The following is a 26,931-nucleotide window of genomic DNA, read 5'->3' as shown; positions in this document are numbered from 1 at the left end:
AAAGTAGAGATCTCAGCAAATCGGCTCGCACTCACTTTGTTTTGGGCAGAAGGTACTTTGTTAAGAGCAGTAATGCAAAAAGCCGCAAAACATGTGGTTTTCGTAGAATTTCTCTGCTTCTTTCTTGACTTTTTTTCAGCTCAGGGGAGACAGTTTGTATGTTTTCTCTACTGAAACCAACACTTGTGCTGGTTAAGGTGCGGTTAACGCGAGGCAGCTACAACTCCATCTCCGCCGTCTCGTAGTCGTATCTGTGTGGACTTCGTCTGTCCCTGTCATGTATTCAGGTAGCTAATGTTAGCTTGCCAGCTGTCTGCAGATGTCAGGCTGATGTTAAGACACACAAACAGCAGCAGGAGATGAGTTAGTGTGGGGAAACTGGTTATTAACATGGATGTTTGTGCTCAGCTGAAGCATCTGGTGCAGACAGTGCACGCAGCAGCTCTATGAGATAGCATGTATGTTTGAAATAACAATGACTGCCATGCAGGTTTTTGTTATTCTAAATCAGCTGTCTGCATAAAAAGACCAGAAATATGATGTTTCAATCATGTTTTAGTCTTGCTACGTTCACAGTGAAATAGTGAATCGCCCCCAAGCTTGAAAACAGTTGAGTTTTGTTGCCCGCTGCAGATGTAAAATAGCAAAGTTGTGTTTCCACTCCACATTTCCATTGTCCGTGCTGTGTTTTAAATGCAGGGTTTTACACTGTTCTAAATCTTCAGCAGCCTGACAAGAATAAAACCCTCAGTCCTTAAAACACGGTCAAATATAAAAATATTAAGTAACGGCCATCTGCAGCTCCAACACAAACACATCTGCATTGACCTTCAGAACGACAGCTCAGCTCTAAGCCGAGTCGCTCTGTGTGCCGCCGATCGATGCGAAGCATCAAACAGATGGTTTCACGTTGGCATTAAACGCCCCGCGGTGCGTTTCAGTGCCCCTGGCGACTGTCCTCCAGCCTTCAGCGGGTTAACATGGCAGAACCTCGCTGTTCTCCAGCACAGCTGCACTCGTGATTGAAATGAAAACAAGGCAGAATGGCTGCTGTCAGATGTGTGATATATGACCTGTAATGGGATGTTTCCAGAGCTCCCTCTCCATATGGCTGCCTACAGTCCACCAGACCTGGACTGAACTGCGGCGGAAAATAATTCTGGACTTTCTGTTTTAACCTGGCTGCAGAGTCGGGGTGGGCGGAGTTCACGGCAGCAGGACATTGATAAATTGGTGAAAATAACCCACATAAAATATATGTTAATACTTCATCCTTCAACATTTTACGCAGCATTTTCTTTCATCTATTTTCATGCACAGGAACATGGTTGAAGCTTGAGATTTTGAAACAAATCCCAGCATTTTATGAGGAAAATGCATGCACACTCAAATCCACACGTGCATGTGAACGTACACACAAAGAGCGACTTCCTGTCTGTTCGTTGTGAGCAGATATACAGTCTCTGTGTTCGGGTTGTTTGAGCAGACTCAGGAAGGATACGCTGAGCAGGTTAATGTCCCACCAGAGAGTCAGTGCCTGCAGAGCCATGAGAAATACCACCGTCACACACACACACACACACACACACACACACACACAGTGGAGCCAGACAAAACACATGTGAAGCGGCAGTTGCCGCTTGGTGAAAGTGCAGCAAAACACAAAGCAGTCTGATGAAACGCCAATTAAGTTGTTTAGATGTTTTCTTTCCACATCTGGTGTTTGTTCTCTTTTACCACGAGCCTGCCAGAAGGTCACATGTGAGGTCAACACTGACTCATCCAGACCACGACGTCTCACGAGGAAAATGCCTGAGAGAAAACCGGTTTGTATCTGTGTCATTAGCTTCAGGCTGCAGCAGCTTGGTACCACTTCAGCCTCAGTAAACGTACAGACACGCAGAATCCACGAGGCCGCGCCTGAACGCACCGGACGACTGAGAGCTGAAGTAGTTGGGTGGTGCTTGGTTTTGGCTTGTCCTTTTCCAACATGGCGGCCCTGGTGGTAAACTTTCTATTAATCCAGCTAAACAATGCACTAAAACATGTTTCTGAAAGCCTTTTAAAGCCAGTAACAGAATCTTTACTCATATTTCATCAGCACCGCCTAGTTTGACAGTTTGATCTGACGAGTCGTGATTCTGCAAATTGAGATACGGCATCTGGTCCGTGAACTCGCAGTGCCGTATCCGTCATGCACCACGAAGCCGGATCTCCTACTCTCAATATAAGATCCAGGGTGTCTGAACCATGCGAGAGGTCTTCACCTCATCAGTAACTGCATTCCCTGGATGCTGCCAGACCTGTTGGTGAAGAGCGCGCTTGTCGGCTGTAATTTGGAAGGCAGAACAGTGGGCACACGTCCAGGAAGGCGGATGAAAGGCAAACAGGAGGAAGCATTTGCTTTTGTAAAATCAAGCCCCTGTTTGTATTTACATAGAGAAGAATGAATCTCCGGGGGCATGTGAGAGGTGTTTCTTTACCCCGACTCCCTCCATCCACCCACTGATATTTATAAAAATCATAACAGCCTCTGTTTTACATACCTACTGTGGAGTTTGGAGCCAACTGTTCTTGGAACTATTCTGTGTTTCTGCCACATGGGAAGGCAAGTCCAAAGAGGCAGTAATCAACGTGGCCAATTAGTAATGCAACGCCAGAGGTACGGCTGTAATCAGCTCAACAATGAGAAAAAATGGCCCATCTCTGCCAGCTAGGTGTTAGCAGAACAACAAACATACTAAATGAAGATCTACTGCCCAATTAAAGTTTGTTTTACTGAGACAATGAAATGCAAAATGTGAAATAGGATCAAATTAACTAATTAAAGATCAAAAACTAGCTCCAAAGATAATAATTCCACCCACAAGGCTGGTTGAAATGTGCAAGGCTGAAAGTGCAAAGGGATGCTGTGCATACAGAAACTGAGCTGCTGCTTCAAGAGGAAAAGACGTCTGTTCTGAGAGGCAGGTCAGGACCTCTGAGAGGAAGACTTGGAGAGGGAGAAGAAGGTCTTGAGCTGCCAGGTGGAATATAAGGTTCACAGAATATGACCAACAAGAGACCCGCTTCACAAATAAAATCACTTCTGTGCCCAGGAGCATCTCAAAGCCCCGGAGAATCATATGTCAAGCAGTCAGGCAGCGTGGCCGACATGCCAACGCACGCGCCATCTCCTCTGTCGCCATGTGCACCTGTCGTGAACAATTACTGCGTGCATGCTTGTCGGTTCAGTAGTTTCTCTCTGACACTGTAGCGGGAGCTGTGGACGAATCCACAGCGAGCTGATGCTGCTGCTGAAGGAAAGAGCAAACGCAGTTTCTTTGTTAAAGCTTTTACAGGGGTTTCGTTTTGCCACGTATGTTGTTTTCTCTGCTTTAAATTTTTTTTAAATCTGATTGTTGGTGTGTTTTTGTGAGGAAGAGGACAACAAGGAGCCGAGCGCAGTCAGCACAGCTGGAGACCCAGAACTTTCAAATTTTGAGCCAGACAAAATTACGTAATTGCGGGCGCTTATGCAAGTTTGCGGAGTCCGCCACAAGAACCATGCAATGGGCCTTTAAATGTGGTTTGAGGATATGTTTTAAAAGGTAGAGAAGGCCAAATAAAAGTCTATGGGAGCTCAAAAAGAAAATAATTCCTGTGCCCTGGAGCAGCTAAAGCTGTCTGAGAGGGTGAAGTATCTCTGCCAGGAAAACACAGATCGATACACTTGATGTGTATCAGCGCATATACCAACCTCATTTAAATTTTAAGAGTTATGTTACTCATCCCATTTAAACGTTTTTAGTGACTGTCGCAATTAAATTACAACCCTGATTTAAAAAGCTGGGACTCGACTGAGCCTTTCCAGGATGCCCCTTTCACACCCAATCATGATACCATCACCTGTTACCAATCAACCTGTTTACCTGTGGAATGTTCCAAACAGGTGTTTCTGGGGCGTTCCACATCTTTCCCAGTTTTTGAAATGTGTTGCTACATCACATTCAGACTAAGCAGATATTTACAAAAATCAGTGAAGCTGATGAGGTCAGATATTAAATTTACTGAGTAAAGATCAAAAAGGATTTGGTGTCAGGGTTGTAATAAGATCGGCTATTAAATGGTAAATTGACAGCATTTTTAAAGAACTTTTATCCAAACTGCTTTACAATTTGCCTCTTCCACCCACATTTTCACTCACTGACGGCAGTGGCCTGACCATCAGGAGCACCTGGGGTTCAACTTCTTTGTCAAGGACACCTCAACATGTGCAGAGGAGGTGGACGATCCCAGGTTTGGGGCCTGGACAGCAATATTTCTTATCGGCCCTGAGATTGGATCATTTATCAGATGAAAGGTCTGATCGATGCTTCCCTTCCCTCTCCCAAGATATGTCAAAACTGAAAATATTAATTGGTAGAACTTTAACACATGTTGAACCCTCGCAGCAGGGAATGATCTTACCGTGGATCAGTCTCTGTGTGACAGTGGCTATTCCCAATTTTGCGATCTTAGATCTGAAGTCCGTCCAAACTTGTAACCCCCCAAACGCTCACAGAACCTGGCAGCTGGAGACATTTTCCAGCTCGCTTCAGGCAAGATGCTGCAGCCCGAACTATTGTGAAAAACGACCATGAAGAATTTCATTTTACTACAATATCAGACGTGTGATTGTTAGCCAGTAAGCCAATGAGCGTGGCAGAGAGAGAGATTAATAAACTGAGTGGAGAGTGATGAAAGCTTGCACTGCAATAAAGGCTGCTCAATTAATACGCTGCGAAGCCTTTATTCAGAGCTACTCTGATGGATTTTACTGTAAAAATCTTTGACTTACTTATATTTAAACTTTATGTAAGTCTTTTATCATTTGTTGTGTTTTGAGTTCGTGAGCCGGCGTCTCTGGAAATTGGCCTTGAACTTCGGTGAAATCAGCTTTCCGTGCATTTTAGACGAGGGAGGAACAACACAGTAAGAAAAGGTTCAATCAGGTTCACATGCTGGCTCTGAGGCCGCATCATAAACTGGACGACTGTTGTGTTTCACCCATGAATTAAAGCACAAATAGGAAGACAAATTCAAAAGAGAGTCGACGTTGGCCACAGAAACTCAGCCCACAAAAGCCAAACTAAATACAGTGAGAGAACCCCCAAAGGGCCAATTGCTGTTAGATTTCCATAGCTTTACCTGGCAAGTGGTTTGACAACATAAACCACGCGGTTACTCTTTGACGGGCACGATCCCCTGCACATTGAGTGATAATATTTCACACTGTGTACGGTCGACCACCCCACTGTTTACTCCAACGGAACAGGCCTACCCAGCATTTCTCTTTCAAATCCCCCCATTTTCTCCCTGGGAGGAGATTTCCTTTCCTTTCCATTCCTGCAAGCTCTCACATGATGTCATGCTCACTGAGTTTCCATTGCTCCAAACAATCCCGTTAACCTCAGCGCTGCTTCTTGCTACCACACATTCCTGCTTCCCTAAAAAAAAAAAAAAAAAAAAAAAAGGCAGCTGACCTCTCACACCTGAGATCTGGCGGACGGAAACGACACTCTCAGATAACGCCGACCTCTCGCCGGACGCTGTCTTATCTGCGTGCTCACGGCCGGGATGGCTGGAAAGAGGGGGCGGGATTTGCGATTTTTGCAGACAAGTCAGGTGACGCGTTGAAGATAAAGCCTTTGTGTTTGACATGAACTTCATAATATTGTTCTGACCCCTTCTTTTGGCCACAGAGCATTTATCTTTCCCTCTGGGAGTCTGACAGAAAAGGGCTTTTTAGAGATTGGAAAACAGTATCAGCACAGAGACGAAAAGAAGGAAAATCTAATGAGGTGTGAAAACACTTTGGATGTTTTTTATATTTTGGATTGGGCTGGATTACCTAGATTTAAATTTGCTTCTCGAGTGTCAAACTTGCATGAGCTAATACATCACTTCTTGAACTCATTTATTAGAGACACTTCGCAGTCATATTGCAAAATGAAAGCAAAGTTGACGATGTTAAAGCTTTTTGTTATTGTATTTGGGTGATTTTTGCTTTATTTCGTAACCGTAAAAAAGGAAAACTGTGATGACGGATTGGAAAAAAACAAAAGGAGGGCAAGCAAAGTCTTCTTTCTGCTGGGTTTGAACAGCAGAGCCGAAGACGCTCCTTCTCTCTAAACCAGAGACAGGTGTATTTTTATGAGCTCTCCTCTTAAATTACTGTGACTTCACCAGTGGCCGTTTGGAGAGAAGAGCTGCTTAATTACTCTGGGATATACAGCGTCTGAGTTCAGCGTGTCTGCCTTTGCCTTCAGGCAAACCAGAGGCCCACACAGTAATACAACCACGTGTTACATCATTACAGCCCAAACGCCACCAGCGCCCCCCCGACGCTCAGCACACAGTATTACATGTGGACACACACATAGACGGGGTGGATGCTGTATCGCAGCCCTGCAGTAAAAACCGTTTCTGAAGTTAAGACGTTGTTGACTCTTCGTCTGAAAGCTGCTGATTTAGGCAACTGCAGTTCAAACATACGCAGAGATTAAAATCTAGGTGGGCTTTTAGGTGATGTAATGGTGGCCATACTGAAGATCCTCAAAGAATAACATTTTGCCCGGAGCTGAAATGATTAACGCTTAATCGATTAGACAGCTAATTAGAAGACAGCTAACCTGCAAATATTATAATAATGAAGAATGAAAGCTTTTGCTGTTTGCTGCTGCTTTAAAATCACTGAAAATCTTTGGGTTTTGAATAAATCCAGACCTCTGAAGACGTCACTTTGAGCTCTGTGAAGCTGCAATGGGCATTTTTTTTTTTTTTTTTTGCTGTTTTTTGACATTAACAGACATCAAATATGCAGCAATGAGTGGTTGTGAAAACGGCTGCAGGATCATCATCAGGAGCAGCTCTGATCTTGTCTGCCGAGTCCTCCACCTCCATCCTATAAAGGAAGCTTACTGTGGCCTATGAACATCGTCTGCAGGCTCTCTGCAGTCTTCTGCTTCTGATTAAATGAACTGAGTCGTCGTGACAAATGCAGCAGGTTTGTACAACAGCAGAAACTTCGAAACGATGTTGTGTAATTAGTTAAATGTATTTGCTTTAGTCTCAGTGGACAGAGGCAACTCCACTGTGAGATCAGATTTACTGATGCTTTTAGTGAATGTTAAACCGAGTTAGTCGTGTTACGCTGTTTTCTTTGTGTGTGAATCCAATGAACAGCCAGGCCGATATTAGCATAAAGATTTATGGACATATCAGTCCTCACTGCAGGACAGAAATGTCAAAGATGTGTTTGCAGTAGTTTAGAAACTTTCCCCATTGCAGACAAGCTTATTTCTAAGTGTGAAACATCCCACTCAGCACATATCTTGGTCACAATTCATCAATAATCAATTTAACTGAGTCTCATCATCATAATTTTCATCTTTTGTGTTTATGTTAAAAAAGGAAATTTGACTTAAATTCTCCATGAGGACACCCGTAACTTCCCACCTTCATACACAGACAGACGGCTGCAGCCTCTCACAGCCCCCCACCCGGCTCCACCAGCCCGGCTCAGTCACACACCGTTACCAGCCTCGTCTGAACCAGCGAGGTCTCGATGTGAGTGGCGGGTTTGGGCGGGCGAGTGGGCGGCTGGGAGCGAGAGGCAGCCCTGGTTTACAGGTCAAGCCTGCAGCTTTACAAGGGAAATCTCCAGAGCCACTATAAATACCACTGTGAGCTTTAAGGGTGCAGTATATCACACCACTGGGTTTGAAGGACCACAAACCGACCTAGTTTTTGTAGTTTTTTTTGTAGTCCCCCTCTTTTCCCAACTGTACAGTCGCATGAGCCTGAATACAATTAGATGTGAATTTCCCCTCCTCCATTTGGAGTGACTGTTAATTGATTGGCCCGACTTCAAAACACGCCCTCCCCTCTGCAACAAAGAGCTGGCCGTTCACCTCACGCGTCAGACTCATATATCATTAAAGACCCTTCAAGTTTGAGGGTGGTTTCACATTTTTTCCCCCCCCTTTGCTGTAGTTCTGAGCAAAGGGCACAAATACGTCAGGAACCAATTCAAGTAAATTGTGAGGTTTTTCAATGAGCCCCACCTGCAAGCAAGACATTTATTTAGCTCAAGCTGATGTACTGCAACTTGAAATGAGGCCTAATGATTCGTTTAAGGAAATGGTTGCATAAAACTTACAGTGCTGCCAAAGTGACACAGCGGCGCAGCATGCGCAGCATAAATCAAGACTCTTTGCTCTGAAGCTGATTGGATATGCGCCTCATATCAGAGGCGGCTTTGAAAAATCAGGAATCATTCGGTTTTATTCCATTTCACAGTGAAAAAAAGAAAAGGTGGGAAACCCTCAAGTTGTCTTTTGAACACCTGAGCGGAGCAGATGTGGAGGCAGAGGACAATAAAAGCAGCGATTCAGCGCTCACGTGCAAATCTCATCAGCCAGCTCTAGTTAGCGGCAGATGGCACTAATTGGTTCCAGAAGTGTTGCTCTCGTTCACGCTGGCTGAGATGGCAAGCGGCGAGGGCGGGCAGAACGAGGGAGGGAGAGGGGAAAAAAGAGGCGGTCGCGGGGGGGTGGGGGGGGGGGCAGTAATGAGAGGTCAGCCGCCATCTACAGTTGGGCTGCCAGAGCCAGAAAGGCACGCCAATTTTATGGTCAATTGGGCGACGCATCTGGACTCATAGATCACAGGGCCGCAGGGCTGGACTTAGCACCCAGCTCACACACACAAAACAGACCACACAACACACACGATCACAGCCAGGCTACACACACACACACACACACACACACACACACACACACACACACCAGGGAAACATGATGCTGTCGAGGAGTCTTATGAGGGCTTTCATAGACGCGGCTCCTGCACACTTTTCCCAGACAATGATTTTCTAATTTAAAGATTTCAGCATGTTACGCTGCACGCTGGCATCACTGAGTCATCTTACTGTGACCACATTTACCAAGACCTGAAAGAGATTTTCAATACGTTCCCAGAGTGAAAGACAAAAGGCATACAGTACATGTATTAATTGGCACCAAACACTGTACATGTGCATGACCAGCAGGCTAATCAGGCCCTGCGTGTTGACTTTATGTTCTTTGTCTTATAAAATATGAAGACAGTTTCAATGTTGCACACACCGTCTGTGGGTTTAGTTCTCTGGGTCACGTTTAACAGTATTTTAATGGAGGGTGGCAGCAAGGAGGCCAAGCTCAGCATCGATCCAAACGAACAGACGATTTCCACAATATGTCATTATGTGAAATCATATATAACAGTTCTGAACGGACATTCAAAAGTTTTCAGGTCCTGATGTCCGTTCAGGGCTGCATGTAAAGGATTTTCAGGCCGTCAAAATGACTATGTGATACAGTTTGAGTCTTGAAATGAAGGGAAAAATTAAATGGTCCTAAATGAAGATCATGATACGATCAAAAGCTCCAGAACGGATACTTAATGTACCCTGAAGTGAGAGTGTTGTGTCAGCTGCTGTTTCTCAGGTCAAGAATGGACTCCAACAGAGACGAGACGTCCTTAAAGCTTTGAGAAAAAATGGAAATCTACAACTTCATCTCCATCTGCTGATGAAGCTCATGTGATCCAATTAGCTACATTAGCTGCTACTAGCTTAACGCTAGTTAGGGGATCATACAGATCACCCTTTCCAAATCTCATTTCCACCGATGGACAACTACTTATCTGTTATCACTGACAGTGTTACTTTAAAGTGCACTGAAACACACTGCAGGTCGTCTTACCTCTGTGGGCACAGCCAGCCACGGCAGCAAGGGCTTCATGTAGCCGTATCTCTGCAGCATCACCATGATGACACAGCGTAGCATCTCCATGACAGCCGCCGCTGGCCTGAACATGAGCACACATCAACCACACGGAGGCTTAATAACATTTCAGCCTGATAGCTTCACCCTTACTGACCTCCTGGCCTTCACCTCCAGGACAAATGCCCTGATGATGTTACAGGAATAACAGAGCTTTTAATTGGAGAGGCTTCAATTTCCAGAGAGCTGATTGAGTTCAAACTGACGTCGATGAGGAGACTTGTGGTCTATTAGGAGGTCAGTTCCAGTGCGACGTGGCAGATATATGACAACAGCGAGAGATGCCGAAGAGACTAAAGCCCATTCAGACTGCCTCTTTTCTCATTTACATTTTTAATGCATGCTTATTTTGAAAGTCTCTCATTTTCCTGTTACTGAGTTTCAGCACACAGCAGGAGTTCTGGGTGAAAACCAAAGAAGAAGAAGGAAAGTGTTTTGCTTCCCTGAGAGATGCCAGCTCATCCAATCCTATTTGGGCACGCGTACGATGAAGGAAAATAAAGAAGGGCCATTACGAGCTCACTGGATGTCAGATGTTCTGTCTTCCTCTTTGATTTTATGGAAATTAGACCACATATTTTTAACAGCATCATCTCACAGACAGCAGCCACTTCAGTCGTGGCCATTTCAGTAGTTGATTTTAAATAAATTAAATTACTTGCAAATCATTTTGGACTATTACGAGACAACCTCCTGTAACTATAGCGACTGAGAAGCTGGAGAAATTATTCTATAAATCTTCTTTAGTCACAGTTTGCACATGATTAGAAGTCCTGAGCAGCTCAATGACCTTCCATTTCAGACTGTTAACATCAGAAAAAATAAAAAACTGATTTAAGGGTAAGGGTTAGGGCAGCAACTGAATAACACCTTCAACTTTCATACTATATCAATTGTTTAATACATAATCTGTGAAAAAATAGTGAAAACTGTTTTATGAATTATCAAAAATCCTTTATATTGTCAGGCCAACAGTTCAGAACCAAAAGTAGAGCCGTCACTTTAAAAAGGAGAAACCTGCTGACGAGGCGAGAAATATTCATCTTTGTCTTGTTTGCTTTGCAGCAAGTTCACTCAGATTTAAATTTACACAAGAAATATTGAAACTCTCAAATATTTGCTTATGAAGTGCTTTGTTAGCGTGCTAGCCTCAGTAGCCAGCTTGTAACTACCTGTTCTGTCTGCTTTGGGAACCTGAGCAGAGTTCATCTGCTGAACCTCTGCTGCCTCTCGAGCTGATGTTAGGAGGCAGATGCCTTTTACAAAGTCAGCAAACAGACTGAAGGCAGTTACACACTAAGAATCTTGAATTGAAACACATTACAGATCAAACAACAGTTTCAATTTGTAGAGCAAAAGTGAGCTGTGACCAAATGTTATGAGGCAGCAAATCTTCCCATTTGAGAAGCATTTTTGTTTGATACGTCACTGAAACAACGAATTCTCAAATATTGTCATTAGTAGCAGAAGTATGTTATTTTTGTGATCTCGTGACCCTTCAAATTCATTTTCTGACCCCTTGGAGAGTTTCAAATCCCAGCTTGGGAACCACTGACAAACAACCCTGATTGCAAAAAAGTGAGGACGCCGTGTGAAACAATGTCTGAGATCATCAGCTTCATTGATTTTTGTCAATATCTGCTTATTCTGAATGTGATGCGGCAACACGATTCAAAGACTGGGAAAGATGTGGAATGCTCCAAAAACACCTGTTTGGAACATTCCACAGGTAAACAGGTTCACTGGTAACAGGTGATTGTATCTTGATTGGGTAAGAAAGGGGCATCCTGGAAGTGAGGATGGAGCAAGGTTCACCACTTTGTGAACACATGATTGGATGAAGGAGATTAACACATGGACTCAGGAACAGTTTGTTTGTGAATGATTGCTTTCTGTTTTTATTTATGTTTTTCTCAGCGTCCTACCTTCTTTAGAACCAGGGATGTAAATAATTAGCGCCTTCTTAGAAAACTCTGCCTGCCTCCACATTTTGTCACATTAAACATCCAAACGCTTCCATAAAAATCAATACATGAACAAATGAAGGGTACCTCTGATCCATGATGTAGCCCATGGAGGTGAGAGTGAGCAGAACGTAGCAGGTCATCCCCAGAACGGTTAACTGGGACAGCATCTAGGATCAACATACGCATGCCATGAGAAATGCGGTCGGGAAAAAATACATTAGAATCTAAACCTTAAATTAATATCATGGCTGGTTAAGTTACGATCACAGGAGACCTTACTGGGAGAGCAGTCATAAACCGCACGGCTGCTCGACTGTTTACTTGGCATTGCCAACCAAAACATGTCTGACCTTCAGAGTAAGTGTACTGGCACATACAGCATCCTGCAGCAAATGCAATCCGCCTCTTACTTTACACTGACATGCCTGGTTTACATGGACGCTCTAATCATCCCAGATGGGTCCTGACAGGGGACTCGACCACAGTGGAAGAGACTGCAGTTTGAATCCCGATAGCCCCGAAACGGAGCCAAAACAACCAACGTCGGAGCAGAAATCTCATGCAGATTCCCACTGACCTTTTCTGAAGCTATTCGAGACGCACACACTGAACAGACTCGCACAAACACACAAAGAACAGAACGTGATGTACGCTCTGATTCGCGTTCTCTAACCTACGGCCTTGGCTGAGGGCGGCAGCTGGAAGCCCGGTGTCTCATGAGGATGCTTCGGGCTGTCAGCTCGGGTTTATATTTCTCTGACACTCAATACGGAGCCTAACAGCCAAATCTCACCGACTGCTCCCATACTGTACAGACCCAGAAGGCCATATATAGTAAACATAAAATCAAGCCATCAACAGGATGCAATGAAACAGTATGTCTTCGTGTTTATCCAATGGTCGTAATCCATAAGCCCCCATAAGAGTTATATCATCTGAGCCCTCACATGTGAACATAGAGGGATGATATGACGACTGTGTGTTTTCTCAGACGAGGGGGAATTTGGCCTGGATCCATCTATCATAGCGAGAGTCACCCGAGACGTCAGAGTATATTAAAGCTGAATGATCACTGCACAGCAGTTCAAAGGCTACAGATACAGTTATTTTAGCAAGAGGTGTAATGAGTGGAGAAATATTTTGGTATCAAAGGTCACGTGAACTTATCTGTGTTTAATAACCCCGAGGACGCTTCGCTCGAGAGACAATCCTCCACAGATCGTCCGGTGTTTTCATGTTTGCAGAACTCACTTCATCCGTCGTGCTAATTTTTAATGCGATCAAGTGTCAAACTGCAGCAATTACAGCAGAGGACGGAGAGGAAAGTTAACATCTGGTGGCAGCGACTGATTGTGTTATTCTGTTGTCCCCTGAGACGGAGCAGATTAACTCATTATTCGGGCCATTATTGCAGCTGTTATTATGATGAAGTTCAGTTACCGCTGAGAAAAAACACACCAGCGCATCACTGCAAAACGCAACTACGCTAAGATAATCCTGCACCACCGATAATTTACACAGACTTCAAACGTACGGATGGAAAACTTTATTGAAATGCACACGAGGATGAAAACATTAGGTATCATTTCAGATTATTTTATGATCTGTGCCATGTTTTGCTGCTTCTCAAACACAGAGACGTAAATGCTGGAGTTAAACTTACAAATAAGTACAAATATGCTAATTCTGTGCTGCTATTTAAGACAATAAAAATGAGCTAAATAGCTAATTTCAGTAGCTGTTGTTGCTCTGCTCCGCTTTAAATTGAAGCACAGCAGCTGAACTCCACATTGTGCAATCATAAAAAGACTAATGGAGAGTTGTTTTATGACTTGGTCGATTCCCCTCTCTGCCTTTAGCACTCACTGTTTAGCAAACCTATAATAAACGTACACGCTGGCCTGCTGATGATGTAATTGAAGAGTAGCTTCGCTTGTTTGAAATAACCACGTTTTCATGGCTTCGAATTAACGCAGAGTCCATAAATTGTCCGGCAGCGTATCATCAATTGTCAAGTTAAATAAGCGCCTAGCGAACATGTGGGTATAAATACATAACAGCGACATGATTTATTGTTGGGCCGGAGAGCTCACTTTGTTATTTTCCCTCCAAGTCCTGATTGCTGCATCCTGAAGGCTATTTGGGTTGGGAAATGGTTGACTCGACAATTAAGGCGTTTGTGTTCACTGCTGGACCACCAGCTGGTGTTTCATTTGCCCAGAGGGAGGAGAACCCTCGACCCTGTGTGTGTGTGAGCATGCGTGTGTGTGTGTGTGTGTGTGTGTGTGTGTGTGTGCGTGTTAGGTGGGGACCACAACTGAAGGAGCACCACGGAGGTAGCCATCACAGAAAGACAGGCCATTTTATTTGGGAGTTTGAAGGGGCTGGGCGTGACAGCGCTTTTTGGCTAACCAAAACTATGCCTGGGGAAAAAAGGCTTCCAAAGATAACTGCTGAGGAGACCTGTTTCTTTTTTCTGAAGGAGGAGGAAGGGGGTCTTTTGGCTCGTCGAGTGGAAAATAATAGACAAAGGTTGTTCTAAAGGGGAATGCCGATCAGTCATTCTGTCATGATGTTAGACCGAGCTAGTCTTTTCCTGCTGGCTAAGTAGAGGACTGTGCTCGACCGTGGATCAGCCACAACAAACTGCATAATTGGGTGAAATAATGTTGGCAAACAAACACGCAGCAGTCTTCAATTAGGAGGCCTGGACCACCTTGTCATACTTTACATGAAGGATTACAGCAGCCTAAACATGCCAGTAGCCAGTGTGTGACCAGACGGTCACCAGCTTCATTCCTACAGGGCTGAAAAGGAAAAGGAACATAGAAGCTCTTCTCTCGTCCAGAGGTTCTGTCAATGTGCTTTTGAGCAAGGCAGCAAACAACACCCACAGCTTCCCTAATTCGACAAGTACGTACCATCATGTTTCCGAACAGCTCGTCGTAAAGCTTCACCACCAGCAGGAAATGTATGGACACATAAACTCGCAAATGCATCGTCCAGCTGGTATTAAAAGGCACTTCCTTTCCGGTAATCTGCACATGGACAAAAAGAAGAAAAAAAAAAACATGCTTAATTCCCCAATCTCTAATCTTTATGTAAGTATAGTAATTTTCTGGACAGATTCTCCCGCCAGACAGACAGAACAACAACTCATTCACGTTTCACCTCATGTTCACAGCAGCATTTTCAGAAGCTCTGCAGTTTGACTGCACTGGTCAAAGCAGCGGAAGCCTGCATGTTTATACTATTCACAATATAAAAGTGGACATTATTCTAATTATTCATTCTGTAAATGTTGTTGTTTCAGCTTTGTTTGGTTAAAGTTTGCATTCATGCTAATACCTCAGCTGCATGCTAATCACTTTTCACACCCTGTCAATCTCAACATGTGGTGTTCAGGTGTTGCATACAGACTCAGGTTGGTGAAGGTGTGTCCTGTTACACCTGTGGCTGCTGATGGTGGCAGCATGCATGTACCACCGTGGGCAGCAAACACCCCTCACATGGCTTCTCTGTCAGCAAAGCAACAGGTGTACATGTTTACAGCACAGCTGACTGTGAGCCGGGAGAATTCATCATGCCACAATGTTTTAATAAACAGGACTAAAAACTGCACCGGCCTCTCAAATCAAGTTCAGCGTGTTCAAACAAGCCGCTCTGTGCAGCTTTAATCCCGTGAGGGACTCTGCTCATAAAAACTTTGACACAGAGGCAATTACAGAACGTAAATACACTGAACAGCTACTGCTGAAAAGATGCCACATATAGTATGAAACATTAATATAAATTATCATTGTAACTTGAAGGCTACATCTACGGTGACACAATTTTATTGTAAAGTTACATTTTATAACACATCTGAAAAGGCACATGACCATTCACGCACACTGGACTATGAATGCTTGTGTTTGACGTTTGCCTCCTGCACATGTGGGCAGCAGCAGCACGATAAGATGCAGAGGGCAGACAAGCCGTTATCTATGTTGAATTAACTACCTCTGGTAGTCAGGACACATAGATGTAGAGAGGTTGATGTTGTTTGATATTTTCCAGAAAAGGGTCACATGATGGGTGTGACGAATCATGTTCAACTGTTTAGATTAGATTCAACTTTATTGTCATTGTCAGAGTGCAACACAGAGACAATGAAATGCAGTTTAGCATCTAACCAGAACTGCAAATAGTCATAATATCCAAATAATATAAATACATGTAAGCAGTGCAGGTGGCATGAAGCATAACAGTATAAACAGTATGAGGTAGGTGCAGGTAGTGCAAGTAATTTCTATGAAACCATAAAAACATGTGCAACACGGTATGTAAACAGGGGCTGCGCAGCACTGCGTTTACATATATACTGTTTGCACTACTGTGTCATTTATGTTTAACATCTTGATAATACATTCATGCAATAGCTTGTGCAATATTGCATATCTTTAATTTTCATACTCAGGGTAGGCATGTACAGTATATTTATATTTATTTTCTACAGTGTTACACACTGTATATATTTATCTACTGCGCAACAGCACAAAACACTGTACTTACTTACCCAAACCTTAACATGTGCATTTTTCTAAATTTTCCATTAGTAATATTACTTTCTGTACTCTTTGTTGTATAGAATGTACAGACAGACAGACAGACAGACAGACACACACACACACAGACACACACACACACACTGAATATATGTATAAATATAGTTTGATTTTTTATTCTGTTTTTTCTTACTGTCTTCTGTGTCTCCTTTTTTTTTATTCCTGCTACAACTGCTAGCTGTCTGTAGCACCCTATCTTATCTTATCTTATCTTCGTCATGACTGATGAGACACAAACAGGAAGCGAACATGTGTGTCATCTTTTCCCAAAGTCAGAAAGGCTTTAAAGCAGAACGTATTATTGTGGATGTGGCCAGACGGGACTCTAAAAAAGGACAATAAAGACAGGAACGAGAAAAATGAAATAATGGAAATGACAAAAACAGCAGAAAACAGAAGTGAGTCAGTGCGACTGTTTGTGGCTTTAAAAAGGAAAGAAATGTCATAATGTCACTGGTAAAAGTCAGCAACTCGTCCAAACCCTCTGATGACCTTTCTACCTCTGCTGTGTTTATTTTCCTCGCAGTAAAACGGCCTTTTCGTCATTTCAGTCTCCTGCAGGCTGAATTTCAAAACTGGTGAAAATTAGTTTGTTGTGTTCCATCTACAAAGTCATCCAGGATTTATTGGGTGTAGCGGTTTCCCCTGAACACAGAGGAACATATGAGTCCTTCTGGAAGAATTCCCTGAGTCATTTGACCTGTTTTTGTCTGAATGTGCTTTCTTACCGATAAGTAATTAGGCCTGAGGGCTTTATGTTGAAACTGCATCCTTTTTGGGAATGAAGTACAAAAAAAACTGACCAATCATAGGTGCCTGTCTCTCATTCAGGGGGTTTCCCAGGATCCCGAGGAACCAAACCACCACATGTGGGTTCCCCCCGCATCCCATCCCCAGCCCTGTAGGTATTCCAGCACGCTGCTCTGCTTATTCTCAAAGAGCTGAAACACACTCGTCTCCTCCTCCTCCTCCTCCTCCTCTCTTTCCTCAACCGGCAGATATCAACAAGCAGCCGTCTGACACGAAGCCTTTCAAGATATTTCGGTTAAACTCCGGCTCCGTCCATGTTTAGAATCCCCCCGCTGGTTTTAAGGGGCCAATTTAATTGTAAAGGCAAAGGGGAGTTTCTTTCTTTTTTTTTTAAGTGTGAAGCATGAGGGAACTAAGTATGTGACACCATCAGCGTTATTTCAAAGCTAACCGCGGAGCATTCAACTGGAGCCTGTATTTCTTTTCTACACACACACACACACACACACACACACACACACACTTAGACTCAACTGCATGCGGTTTTAATCCCTCAGACTTCGTTTAAAGACGGTGAAAATGAACTTATTGTGTTCCCTCTACAAAGGCTTTGCAGCTTTTATTTGATGTGGCAGTTCCTTGTAAAACTCGTAGAATCTGTGAATCCTTCGGTCCGGAATGCTCTGAGTCATTTTGGCCTGTTTTGCGTGTGTCAAAATGACGAGTAACGAAGCCTGAGGGTGTTATTGTGAAAATATTCCTCCTGCAGGAATGATGAAAACAGGATTTCTCTTCTTTACTAACCTTGGGATTGTTGGCGTGGTCACCGAGCCGAGGTTTACCAGGTCTCCAGCTTGGACCTTTGAGGAAAGTTGACACTTTGTCGCTGATTGTCTTAAAGGTTTTGGACTTTTTCCACAAATACCTATAGTAGTGCAACTGAAAGAGAAAGAACCCGAGAGTCAAACACAAACAGACAATCAAACACTAGATTTAGGTGATCAGTGTTAGCTGTGCTAACTGCTCCTGAGGAGGAATGTTTCTGCTTTCATTGGGCAGGAGATCACGCTGTGCTCTGCCAACAGAGAGGGCAGCAAAAATAATCATAACGTCCACCTCCAGGAATTTTATTTTATTGGCCTCCGTCTCCTCAGCTGGGCACTTTGTTTAGAGTAAAGTAATGTTATGGTTACAAAATGGCAGCGAGAGAAACCTGAGCTCACTCCTCATCTGCTGAAGGTGTTTACACTCTGACGGATGGAGGTGAGCTGCTCTAATGATGGCTGACTCATGGTGGCCACACCTTTGACAGGACTCACCTGAATGCGGAGGATTTCAAAGCTTCTGATTGGGAACACCAAGCCGTACACCACTTTGTCGCCCTCTGGAGCAAAGGTACCTGAGGAGGACACAAACATTTACCTGTTCGCACATCCAACAGACACGGAGGAGCATTGGCAAACAGTCAGTCTCCTTTAAACTCTGTTTCGGTCTCCACCAACACCTGAGGGAATTATCTGGTTTTTAAGCTCAAAAAGAAATATACACTTGACCAACTTTTGGCAAATCTACAGTTTATAGAGTCAATGCTCCCTTCATTTTATCATTATAATGAGTCATTCCACAGCTTTTGGTTTCCATTCAATATCTAATAATGACAGGGTGGGAATCACAGACACTGAAACAAACACCAAAAACAGTTAATGTTTCACATCACAGCCCGCCAACATCTGTTTCTGAGTCATAAATGTGACGCATTGAACACCTTATGGACAAAATCTGATGTTAAGACGATCCAAAACATCAGTAATCAGCAGCAACTAAATGGAGGCACTGAGAAGATCATCAGAACAGAAGGAAATAATTGATCAGTTTTTCTTACCGAATAATCGATCCCAGATGATCAGAATTCCTCCGTAATTCTTGTCAATGCAGTAAAGGTTCCTCCCTGTTCAGATAACATTTTGTGAGACGAATAAATAAACAATATCTTTGACCCCGGATGCCTTTTTCAACATCTAACCTCTGTCCAGCTTATGAGCAGGTCAGACCGTCACTGTCCTTTATCAAATAACGCTTATCTCACCGTGATGAACTCTGTGATGTTTTGGGGTGTTGAAGATCCACTCCAGGGGTCCAAGGTCTCTGATCAGCTGAATTAAAACAAGAAAACATTGACATTAAATATTTCACATACAGAATGTGAAACCCAAAGATATTCAGTTTTCTACAAGACAACAACTGTTGGCAGGATGCATTATGGGACACTTATTACTTTAGTTACCAGGTGACAAAAACTGAGCTTTCATGCATTCCTGAATGTTCATATCCTTTTTGATTTCCTGATTATTGAGCTCAAATGAGATCAACTGCTCACTGAAGAACAGTGTTTATGGACTGGTAGCGCAGCAGCTCGTGGGGATGAGGAGAAAGTCAAGAAGAGTTAATGACAACACACACACACTCGTACAGAAAAGCATGCAGTGAATGCATCATTAGTCCTTTTTGTGCATAAAACTCATGAAGCATTTTCTCCTCTTAGATATCAAACAGATGCACCATTAAAGATTACAGAGGTCACAGCGCGTTATTTCACACAGTTCATGTTTCTCTTCTGGCTGCCACTCGCACGTATTTTGATGTTTCGCATCAATACGACCTCTCAGTCTGGAGAAATGTGCACGGCTGGACAGAATTTCTCAGTGATTCATTATTTCCATGTAACGGCTGCGTCTGGCAGCCGAGCGTGAGAGTTTCATCTTGAATGAAAAGGGTCTCCACCACTTCACTCCGGCTCTGAGGCTGGAGCACTGCAGCGAATAGCGTGCCAATAAATTACATGACATCAAAAAAAAAAAAGCCATAAAGGAGGCATAAATTACACCCCTTCAGAAAATTGTGACTATTACGACTGTTTTCACTAATAGTGCACTAAAAGATGGAAGGCGTTCCAAATCCATTCATTCCCTCTAAAGATTGCTGGGATTGTAAAAGTGATACTCCCAGTCACTTTAAAGGCAGACAGAGTGGTCGTGCTTCTGTTTGGAATATTTCATAAAATCTCATTATTTTTTATTGAATACAGGTTCCACTGCAACACTGCGTCTACAAAGGTTTGACTTAGCAGACGGATTAGCATTGGCACGGGCAGAAAGATAACTTTACAGACCTTTTTTCAGTCGTATTACCTTTTTAATTGTGCATGGCAACAGGGAATGGAACAGATCACAGCTACACGTTCTACATGGTGACTGATTACACATTATATTCACATCCTTAATGATGCTTGAACGCTTAACTTGAGCAGCTACAAAGTATTTTCATTATCAATTACTCTGTTGATTCTTTGTTTCAGATTAGTGTTTAAAAAGATTCCTACAAAGTGGCAAAAACTAGCATGAATAATTAAACGATGATCAAATTCTCATCAGTTATTTTCCACAAATCAATGAATCAATGGATGATCTATTATCTTCTGCAGTATACACAGAGATAGACACGTCCACATGCAGGGGATAAACGAGCTGTTGTTCAGGGACAGTTTAACTGTATCAGTAAAAGGCTTTAACTCCAACGCTGACCTTTGACAAATACACAAACTCGTGTTTTTAGGACCCCGACGTTTCAACAGTCCAGCTGATTAGAGAATCTATAACTTGTGTTTAAACATTCACCTCTGTGTGGATCCAGAACTGGTAGAGGAGGTTCAACTGTATGTGAGTGGCGAAGAGCGAGGGGGGTGCAACCAGAGCCAAGGGCAGGTAGAAAATCTGAGGAAGAGAGAAATTAAGAAAGTAAACATCTTACAAGTCTCCTCATGGGGTCGTCATACCAAGGCTGAAAAGCAGACTAAAAGTCATCGTTTATTAACATGTTGCATAATACAAGAACACATCCAGTGATTTTATTGCTACAGATGAACAGACAGTCCAGAAAAACCTTGAAATGCAGCCTTAGAAGCATCACTAGCATCTCCTTCCCTGGTGTGTTCATGCTGCTAGAAACCTCTGTGCATCTATGAGATTGTTTTTCATTCACAGTAGTCAGTTACTAACGTGCTATTGGAGCACCTGAAACAAACAATATGGAGACTGTAGCTTTTAACAAACATTACTCAAGCAGGAACAAAGAGTTCGTTTGTTGGGAGCTATTTTTAGCTGCAGATTTGATGCTCTGGTAACTGTTTACAGCAGGAGGACAGTGTATATGGGACCAACCCTGAGACTCCACTGGGTGTGTCGCCGTGAGGTTTTTGTTCTGCCCTCCATGTGGCTGTCAAACCCCACCAGGCGCTTTTTAGGAACAGAGCGTTTTGTTTTCTTGCTCAGATTTGGTCATTTTTCCTTGATATTTGTGCTTCTATCATGAGTATGTCTATGGCGTCTATTGTTGATGTATGATCTAGAGTCTCCACAGGGTGTTTTATTTTGAAAATTTAACAGATTCTCTACATGTTCCCGTGTCTGACTTCCTGTCTGGCTCAATCTGCTCTACTGAATAAAAAAAAAAAAAAAAAAAAGAAAAATAAGAGTGGAGGATGCTTCTGAGAGCGAAATGCACACATTGCAGCGATCAGTTTGGTCGGACACATCGCGAACAAACGTTACGCAGCCGGTGAATTTAAAGCGTGTGTGGTGCATGTTCATGCAACAATTGGGCTCACTGGTGTGCTTTAATAGTTTTAGTTATCCATTGAGCTTCAAGGCACAGATCAGTCTTATATAATACTTGGTAGTCAGGTAATTTATCAGTCATACCACAATAATAAATGTGATGTGCTGACAGTAACAATGATCAATATCTTACCCATGATGTGAACTGCTGGGTGAGGGACTGCCTGAGGGCGGTGGTGAGGTTATAGTACTCTGAACTGTGGTGAACCTGGTGGGCAGCCCATATGAACGACACCTCTGGAGGAGATGACACACACACATAGATCCAACATATAACAGGAGTCAAAGAGTCCAAATCTCCCATGAGGTTATCACTTCATTGACCTGCTCATTAATGTGTGACAGAGCTAACAGGTCACTTGCATGAGACTCATGCACGGACCTTGAACTCTCACGCACACATTCAGCTGCCTTTACATCACCACAAGTGATTTATCTCAAAAATCAACTCTGCTCCTTCCCCAGATGAGTAACCGAACACCTCCATCCCCCAGAAGGAGTCATTCAGCCCCGCTCCTGGCCAGCCGTGATGAAAAGCTGGGGCTTGACTGTAGCTGGCCACTGAGTGTGTGTGTGTGTGTGTGTGTGTGTGTGTGTGTGTGTGTGTGTGTGTGTGTGTGTTGGGGGGGGGCTGCAGTTGGGTAACGTCCAGCCTGATGTCCCAGTGCTCCAGTTTACATTCCTCTGCTGTGTTGTGATACTTGCTACATTAATATCTGTGTTACACTTCATTTTAACATCCAAAGGGAACATGCTTGTTAAGTTTCACTGGATCTCCGGGCCGTTTTCCGGACCACCCCGTCTGGTCTGTGCTTTTTGGCACCTCCCGTCCACTTTGGCTTCTGCAGCCGTACAAGAGAGAACAGTAACCTTCAAATATTGCAGAACCACGAAGCCCCATATAGACTATGTATAGTAATGTATTTGTTATGGTAAAAGCAGCCCAAGTTATTACATGAGGTTTAAGTTTTATGAGGCAGCCTTGATGTTTGATGGGATTTGTGATTAAGGGTTCAATTATCCAACAATTAAACTTGATTAAAGACAGGTATTAAGGATGACTGAATGTGGTCACATTTGGGCGGTTGAGAAGCTGAAATGTCAGGGTTAGAATCACACATGACACCCATAATATGTGTGTGTGTGTGTGTGTGTGTGTGTGTGTGTGTGTGTGTGTGTGTGTGTGTGTGTGTGTCTGCACATGTGCACAAACTTCCTGTTAACTTGATGATGATGCAATTTTTAGCTTATCTAAAGTTTGACATTTTGGGAAATTCACTTATTTACATTCTGGTGGAGAATTAAAATGACAAGATTGACACCATTTTCATGTCAGTGTTGAAAATATGAAGCTGAAGCCAGCCTGGTTCATCCTGTTTCTTCAATCCGTACAAAAGCCCACGAGTAAAAACAACAATTTGCAGTTTTACAGGAAGTTATAAGCTGCAATATTTCAGGTCCAGTAACTTCCTGGAGTCTCTGCTGATTGCTCAGAAGCAGTCCAGTTTTTGAAAAGATTTTTTTGAGAGGAATTAAACAAACATTAGTTTAATCACTGAGCGTTAGAAGTGCTAGCGTGCTGATTTTGTTGCCTTTGGACCAAGCTAGGCTAGCTTTTTTCCCTTTTTTGTCAGTGTTTGTGCTAAGCTATGCTAACCATCTCCTGCATGTAGCTTCATAATAACTGTACAAACATAAGAGTGGTATTGATGTTCCCATCTAACGTCCGACTCTCCACCAGATTGTGGAGTTGTGAAGTTTTGGCATGGTTTAAGCACACACATCTACTTATACACACACACGCTCTCTTCTTCCAAATTTGAGAAAATCATTCAAAAGCCACATCTCGAACTCCTCCTCCCTCGCTGTTTAATAAACTTGTGAATTGTATGACGGCGGGCAGTCGTAAACCCCGGCGGGTCGAGGGTCCGCTGCACCTGAACAAACACACCGCTGAGGACTGAAGGTGCGTGCAGTGTGAGATCTGCCCGGATTCGTTCCCAATCAGTGAAACTCAGGTGGAATTCCTCACGCGTTTGAGGTCAAGCGCTCGGGGAAACCCCGAGGACCTCCAAGAGAAAACTACTGCTCCCGACAATACTCCACACCTCGCTTATTTAACGGGGTTATTGCTGGTTTCAGCAGGTGTGAGAGAGTAAATGTCTCTGGGAATGTTTTTGGAAGCGTCACATATAGTGTTTAACGGCATATTTTGGATTGAGCTGAAATGGATTTTATTTCAAACTTTATTTGCCCTCTCAGCGCAGTTGACAGTCTGCAGACAAGGCGTGAGTGTGAGAGGAGAGAAACGAGAAGAATGACTGCATCTCCAGCAGCCAAGCGCAAAAATGATGACGTTTCTTCCTCTCTGAACCATGGGGGATTCAGAGATGAACTCTCCTGCTAAGAGACATATTGAGAGGATAATCCAGCCTTTGTTTAATTCCAGCAGCCTGAGTCTTTTGCTTTTTTCTCCTCCTCACTGGAATCGTGCTTGGCAGCGTCCAGGACTAAGGGCGGCTAAGATTGATGCTCGTTGTCATTGATAGGAAGTAGGAACCGCTAGGCTTCACTGCAAGCCCATGTCCTCATCTCTCGGACTCGGCGGGATGCTGCATAGTTTGGCACGGCCTATTCAGGAGGGAAGCCCCGTTAATGGTGAGAACCAATGCCACAGAGCCCACGTTCCCAGCAAGAGCCGAGAAACGCTGAGGACGGCACTTCCATCTGGCCTCAGGCGAGCCTCAACTCTCGCTTTCTCAGGAATAACAAGGATGAGTGCACGCTAATCAGGTGATGAGCAGTCCTGACACTTCATGTGTGTCTGCTCTCACAACGAAAATAACAGCATTAGTCTTTTATTCAAATCCCTCAAACACTTTGTTTACGTTTACCTAGTAAGGACCTCTAGTGGCTGTGTGAATTATGACTGTAGCACCACAAAACCTTTCAGGGAGGAGATCATTCAAACCAGAAGCTGCTGCAGCAGCTTTCTAGGAGCAGCTAAAGGGATAGTTCAGGGTTTTTGAAGCCAGGCTGTATGATGTTCTTGTCCATAGTCTGTGTATCACCTGCAGGAGATGGAGGTCACAAGCTAAGCAAAGTATTACCTCAACCTTAAAAAAAGCCCAACCTAAAACAATCAATATCAGTTTCAGTGTTCACTATATAATGAAAATTTTCAGTGCTTGCTGTCCTTGGTGCTAGGGCAGCTCTTCTTTTTGGAACTACATTTTCTCAACCATAGACTTCTGTATCCCTACGCAGGCCGCCGCAGATCAGCCGCACGGTTCGAGTTTCAGTGGTTTATGGAAGAGACGACAAATACAAGAAAATAAAAATGAGTGATTATGACAGCAGCAACAATGAAAGGCTGCTCACTGTGGAGACAAGAGGATGTCTTTATGAACCAGAGGGAGCAGAGGAGGAACGTCTGCAGAGTCACACTGAACCGAAAAGAGAGAGAGACGAGACGACTGTGGAAACTTCACTTCTTTACTGGCTGGCTGGTAAGTCGTTTATTTCTGGGTATTTAGTGCGATCTCACCTGATGGCTCGACATCTGGCTTATTTAGTGTTGGACCACTGTGTGGAGTGCTGAGAAAATGTAGTGCCAAAGGAACGGGCTGTCTGATGTTCAGGTAAAGTGGTGAAAATATTCATAACATAGCACGATAATGCACTCGAAGGTGTTCTGCTGCTCATGAATGTGTCCTGTAATACCAAACTCAACTGTGGAGCTAAAATAAGCCGTGTTGTTCCGGTATTCACCTCCAGGACTCCCCGGGCTGCAGGAGGAGGTCTGGCAGCCGGGTGATGTAATTCCACGATTTTAGATTACACTGCTGAATTATATCATGACACATAATCAAGGCCTATAAGTCATAATCAGTCATGTTATGTGACTGAGTTAGACTTTAACAGAGTCTGTTTACGTCCACCTCAGCCCTGTCAGGAGCAGTGCTTACATAACCAGAGTCATATAAACGCAAGGCCCAAAGTCCTATTGAGCTCCTTAAGTTTAGCTCCAGCAGAGACCTGAAGTAAGTGCCAATAATTATCAGACTGTGCCTTGATAATGCCGCTATAAAACCAAAGTATGACTGGTGACAAAGAACAATAATCAGTGTAGAAGGAGTAATCCACTCTCTTTAACCACCAAAACGTCGGAGAGGCGTACAGTTCCATCAATCAGCTGCCTGATCATCACCCTCAGCGACAAACTCCTGGCACGGACTAACGGCGTCCTTCATGTGCAGCCCTCTGAGTGGTGGGCTGCCCTGTCAATCACAGGGGTAATGGCCTGTGAACGGCCCTCATGTGTTTGGATTGGACGGCCCTTGGATGGGGTGCCAACTCAAACAGCGGGCGTCAGACTCGGAGGGACAATCGGCCAACTCCCTCACGCCGCTGCCATACTTCATGCTGTCCACACAGCTCAGTCACACACACTAAACTAAACACACGAAGCCCGGTCAGGCCCACTTACAGCTCTCACAAACCGGGTGTAAAAACTACGAGCAGAGAGTGAAAGGTGAGGGAAAACTGATTTTCTGTTATGTTATTAAATCAACTTTCTATTTCACCTGATCACATTCCCAACTCCGTTCAGCTGAAATCCAAACTGACATAAAAGTGTTTTAATTCTCTCTTACATCACAAAGATGGCAGATTTTATGTTTGATGCTATAGGAACCCAGAGTTTATGGAAGATTTTAAGATTTTCATTTACTGTTTTTCATTGTAACATGAATCATCCCTCAAATCAAATCAACACACAGAAGACAAAGTGAAGAGTAGTTTTGATTATCTAAAAGCTAAAACCTGCCAATATTACTATGTTTTTACTTTTCATGAGCTTTTTCTTTGCTTGGGTTGGAATTTCTTGGATGAAATTAGGCTAAAGGACAAATTGAGAGAAGAAGGAAATCACTGTTAGTTGCAGCCATGAAGTTATTTTGGAATATGTACAAAACAAACAACAAAAACTACACAAAATTCATGAAAACAAAACTGAAAGATGTTGAAGTACACAGTAGTACTGGAAAAGCACAGTTCAAAAACCCCAAAACATCCACTATAAGTA

At 43.5% G+C, this 26,931-nt stretch overlaps 1 protein-coding gene across 1 annotated transcript in view; it reads right to left on the bottom strand.

The window, feature by feature from the left end:
- agmo (alkylglycerol monooxygenase) overlaps positions 1-26,931 on the bottom strand; it is a 42,028-nt gene that overhangs the window by 3,623 nt on the left and 11,474 nt on the right. Inside the window, exons 4-12 of the mRNA XM_076737658.1 lie at positions 21,979-22,082; positions 20,847-20,942; positions 19,259-19,325; positions 19,055-19,120; positions 18,492-18,571; positions 17,977-18,111; positions 14,737-14,853; positions 11,900-11,982; positions 9,768-9,873 (exon numbers count right to left, since the gene is read on the bottom strand). Coding sequence (XP_076593773.1) covers positions 9,768-9,873; positions 11,900-11,982; positions 14,737-14,853; positions 17,977-18,111; positions 18,492-18,571; positions 19,055-19,120; positions 19,259-19,325; positions 20,847-20,942; positions 21,979-22,082 — 854 coding nt within the window. The remainder of the gene's footprint in view (positions 1-9,767; positions 9,874-11,899; positions 11,983-14,736; positions 14,854-17,976; positions 18,112-18,491; positions 18,572-19,054; positions 19,121-19,258; positions 19,326-20,846; positions 20,943-21,978; positions 22,083-26,931) is intronic.

Source organism: Chaetodon auriga, chromosome 8 (assembly GCF_051107435.1).
Source record: "Chaetodon auriga isolate fChaAug3 chromosome 8, fChaAug3.hap1, whole genome shotgun sequence".
NCBI lineage: Eukaryota > Metazoa > Chordata > Actinopteri > Chaetodontiformes > Chaetodontidae > Chaetodon > Chaetodon auriga.
Note: the sequence above shows the minus strand (reverse complement) of the source record. Positions and strands in the feature narration are given on the sequence as shown.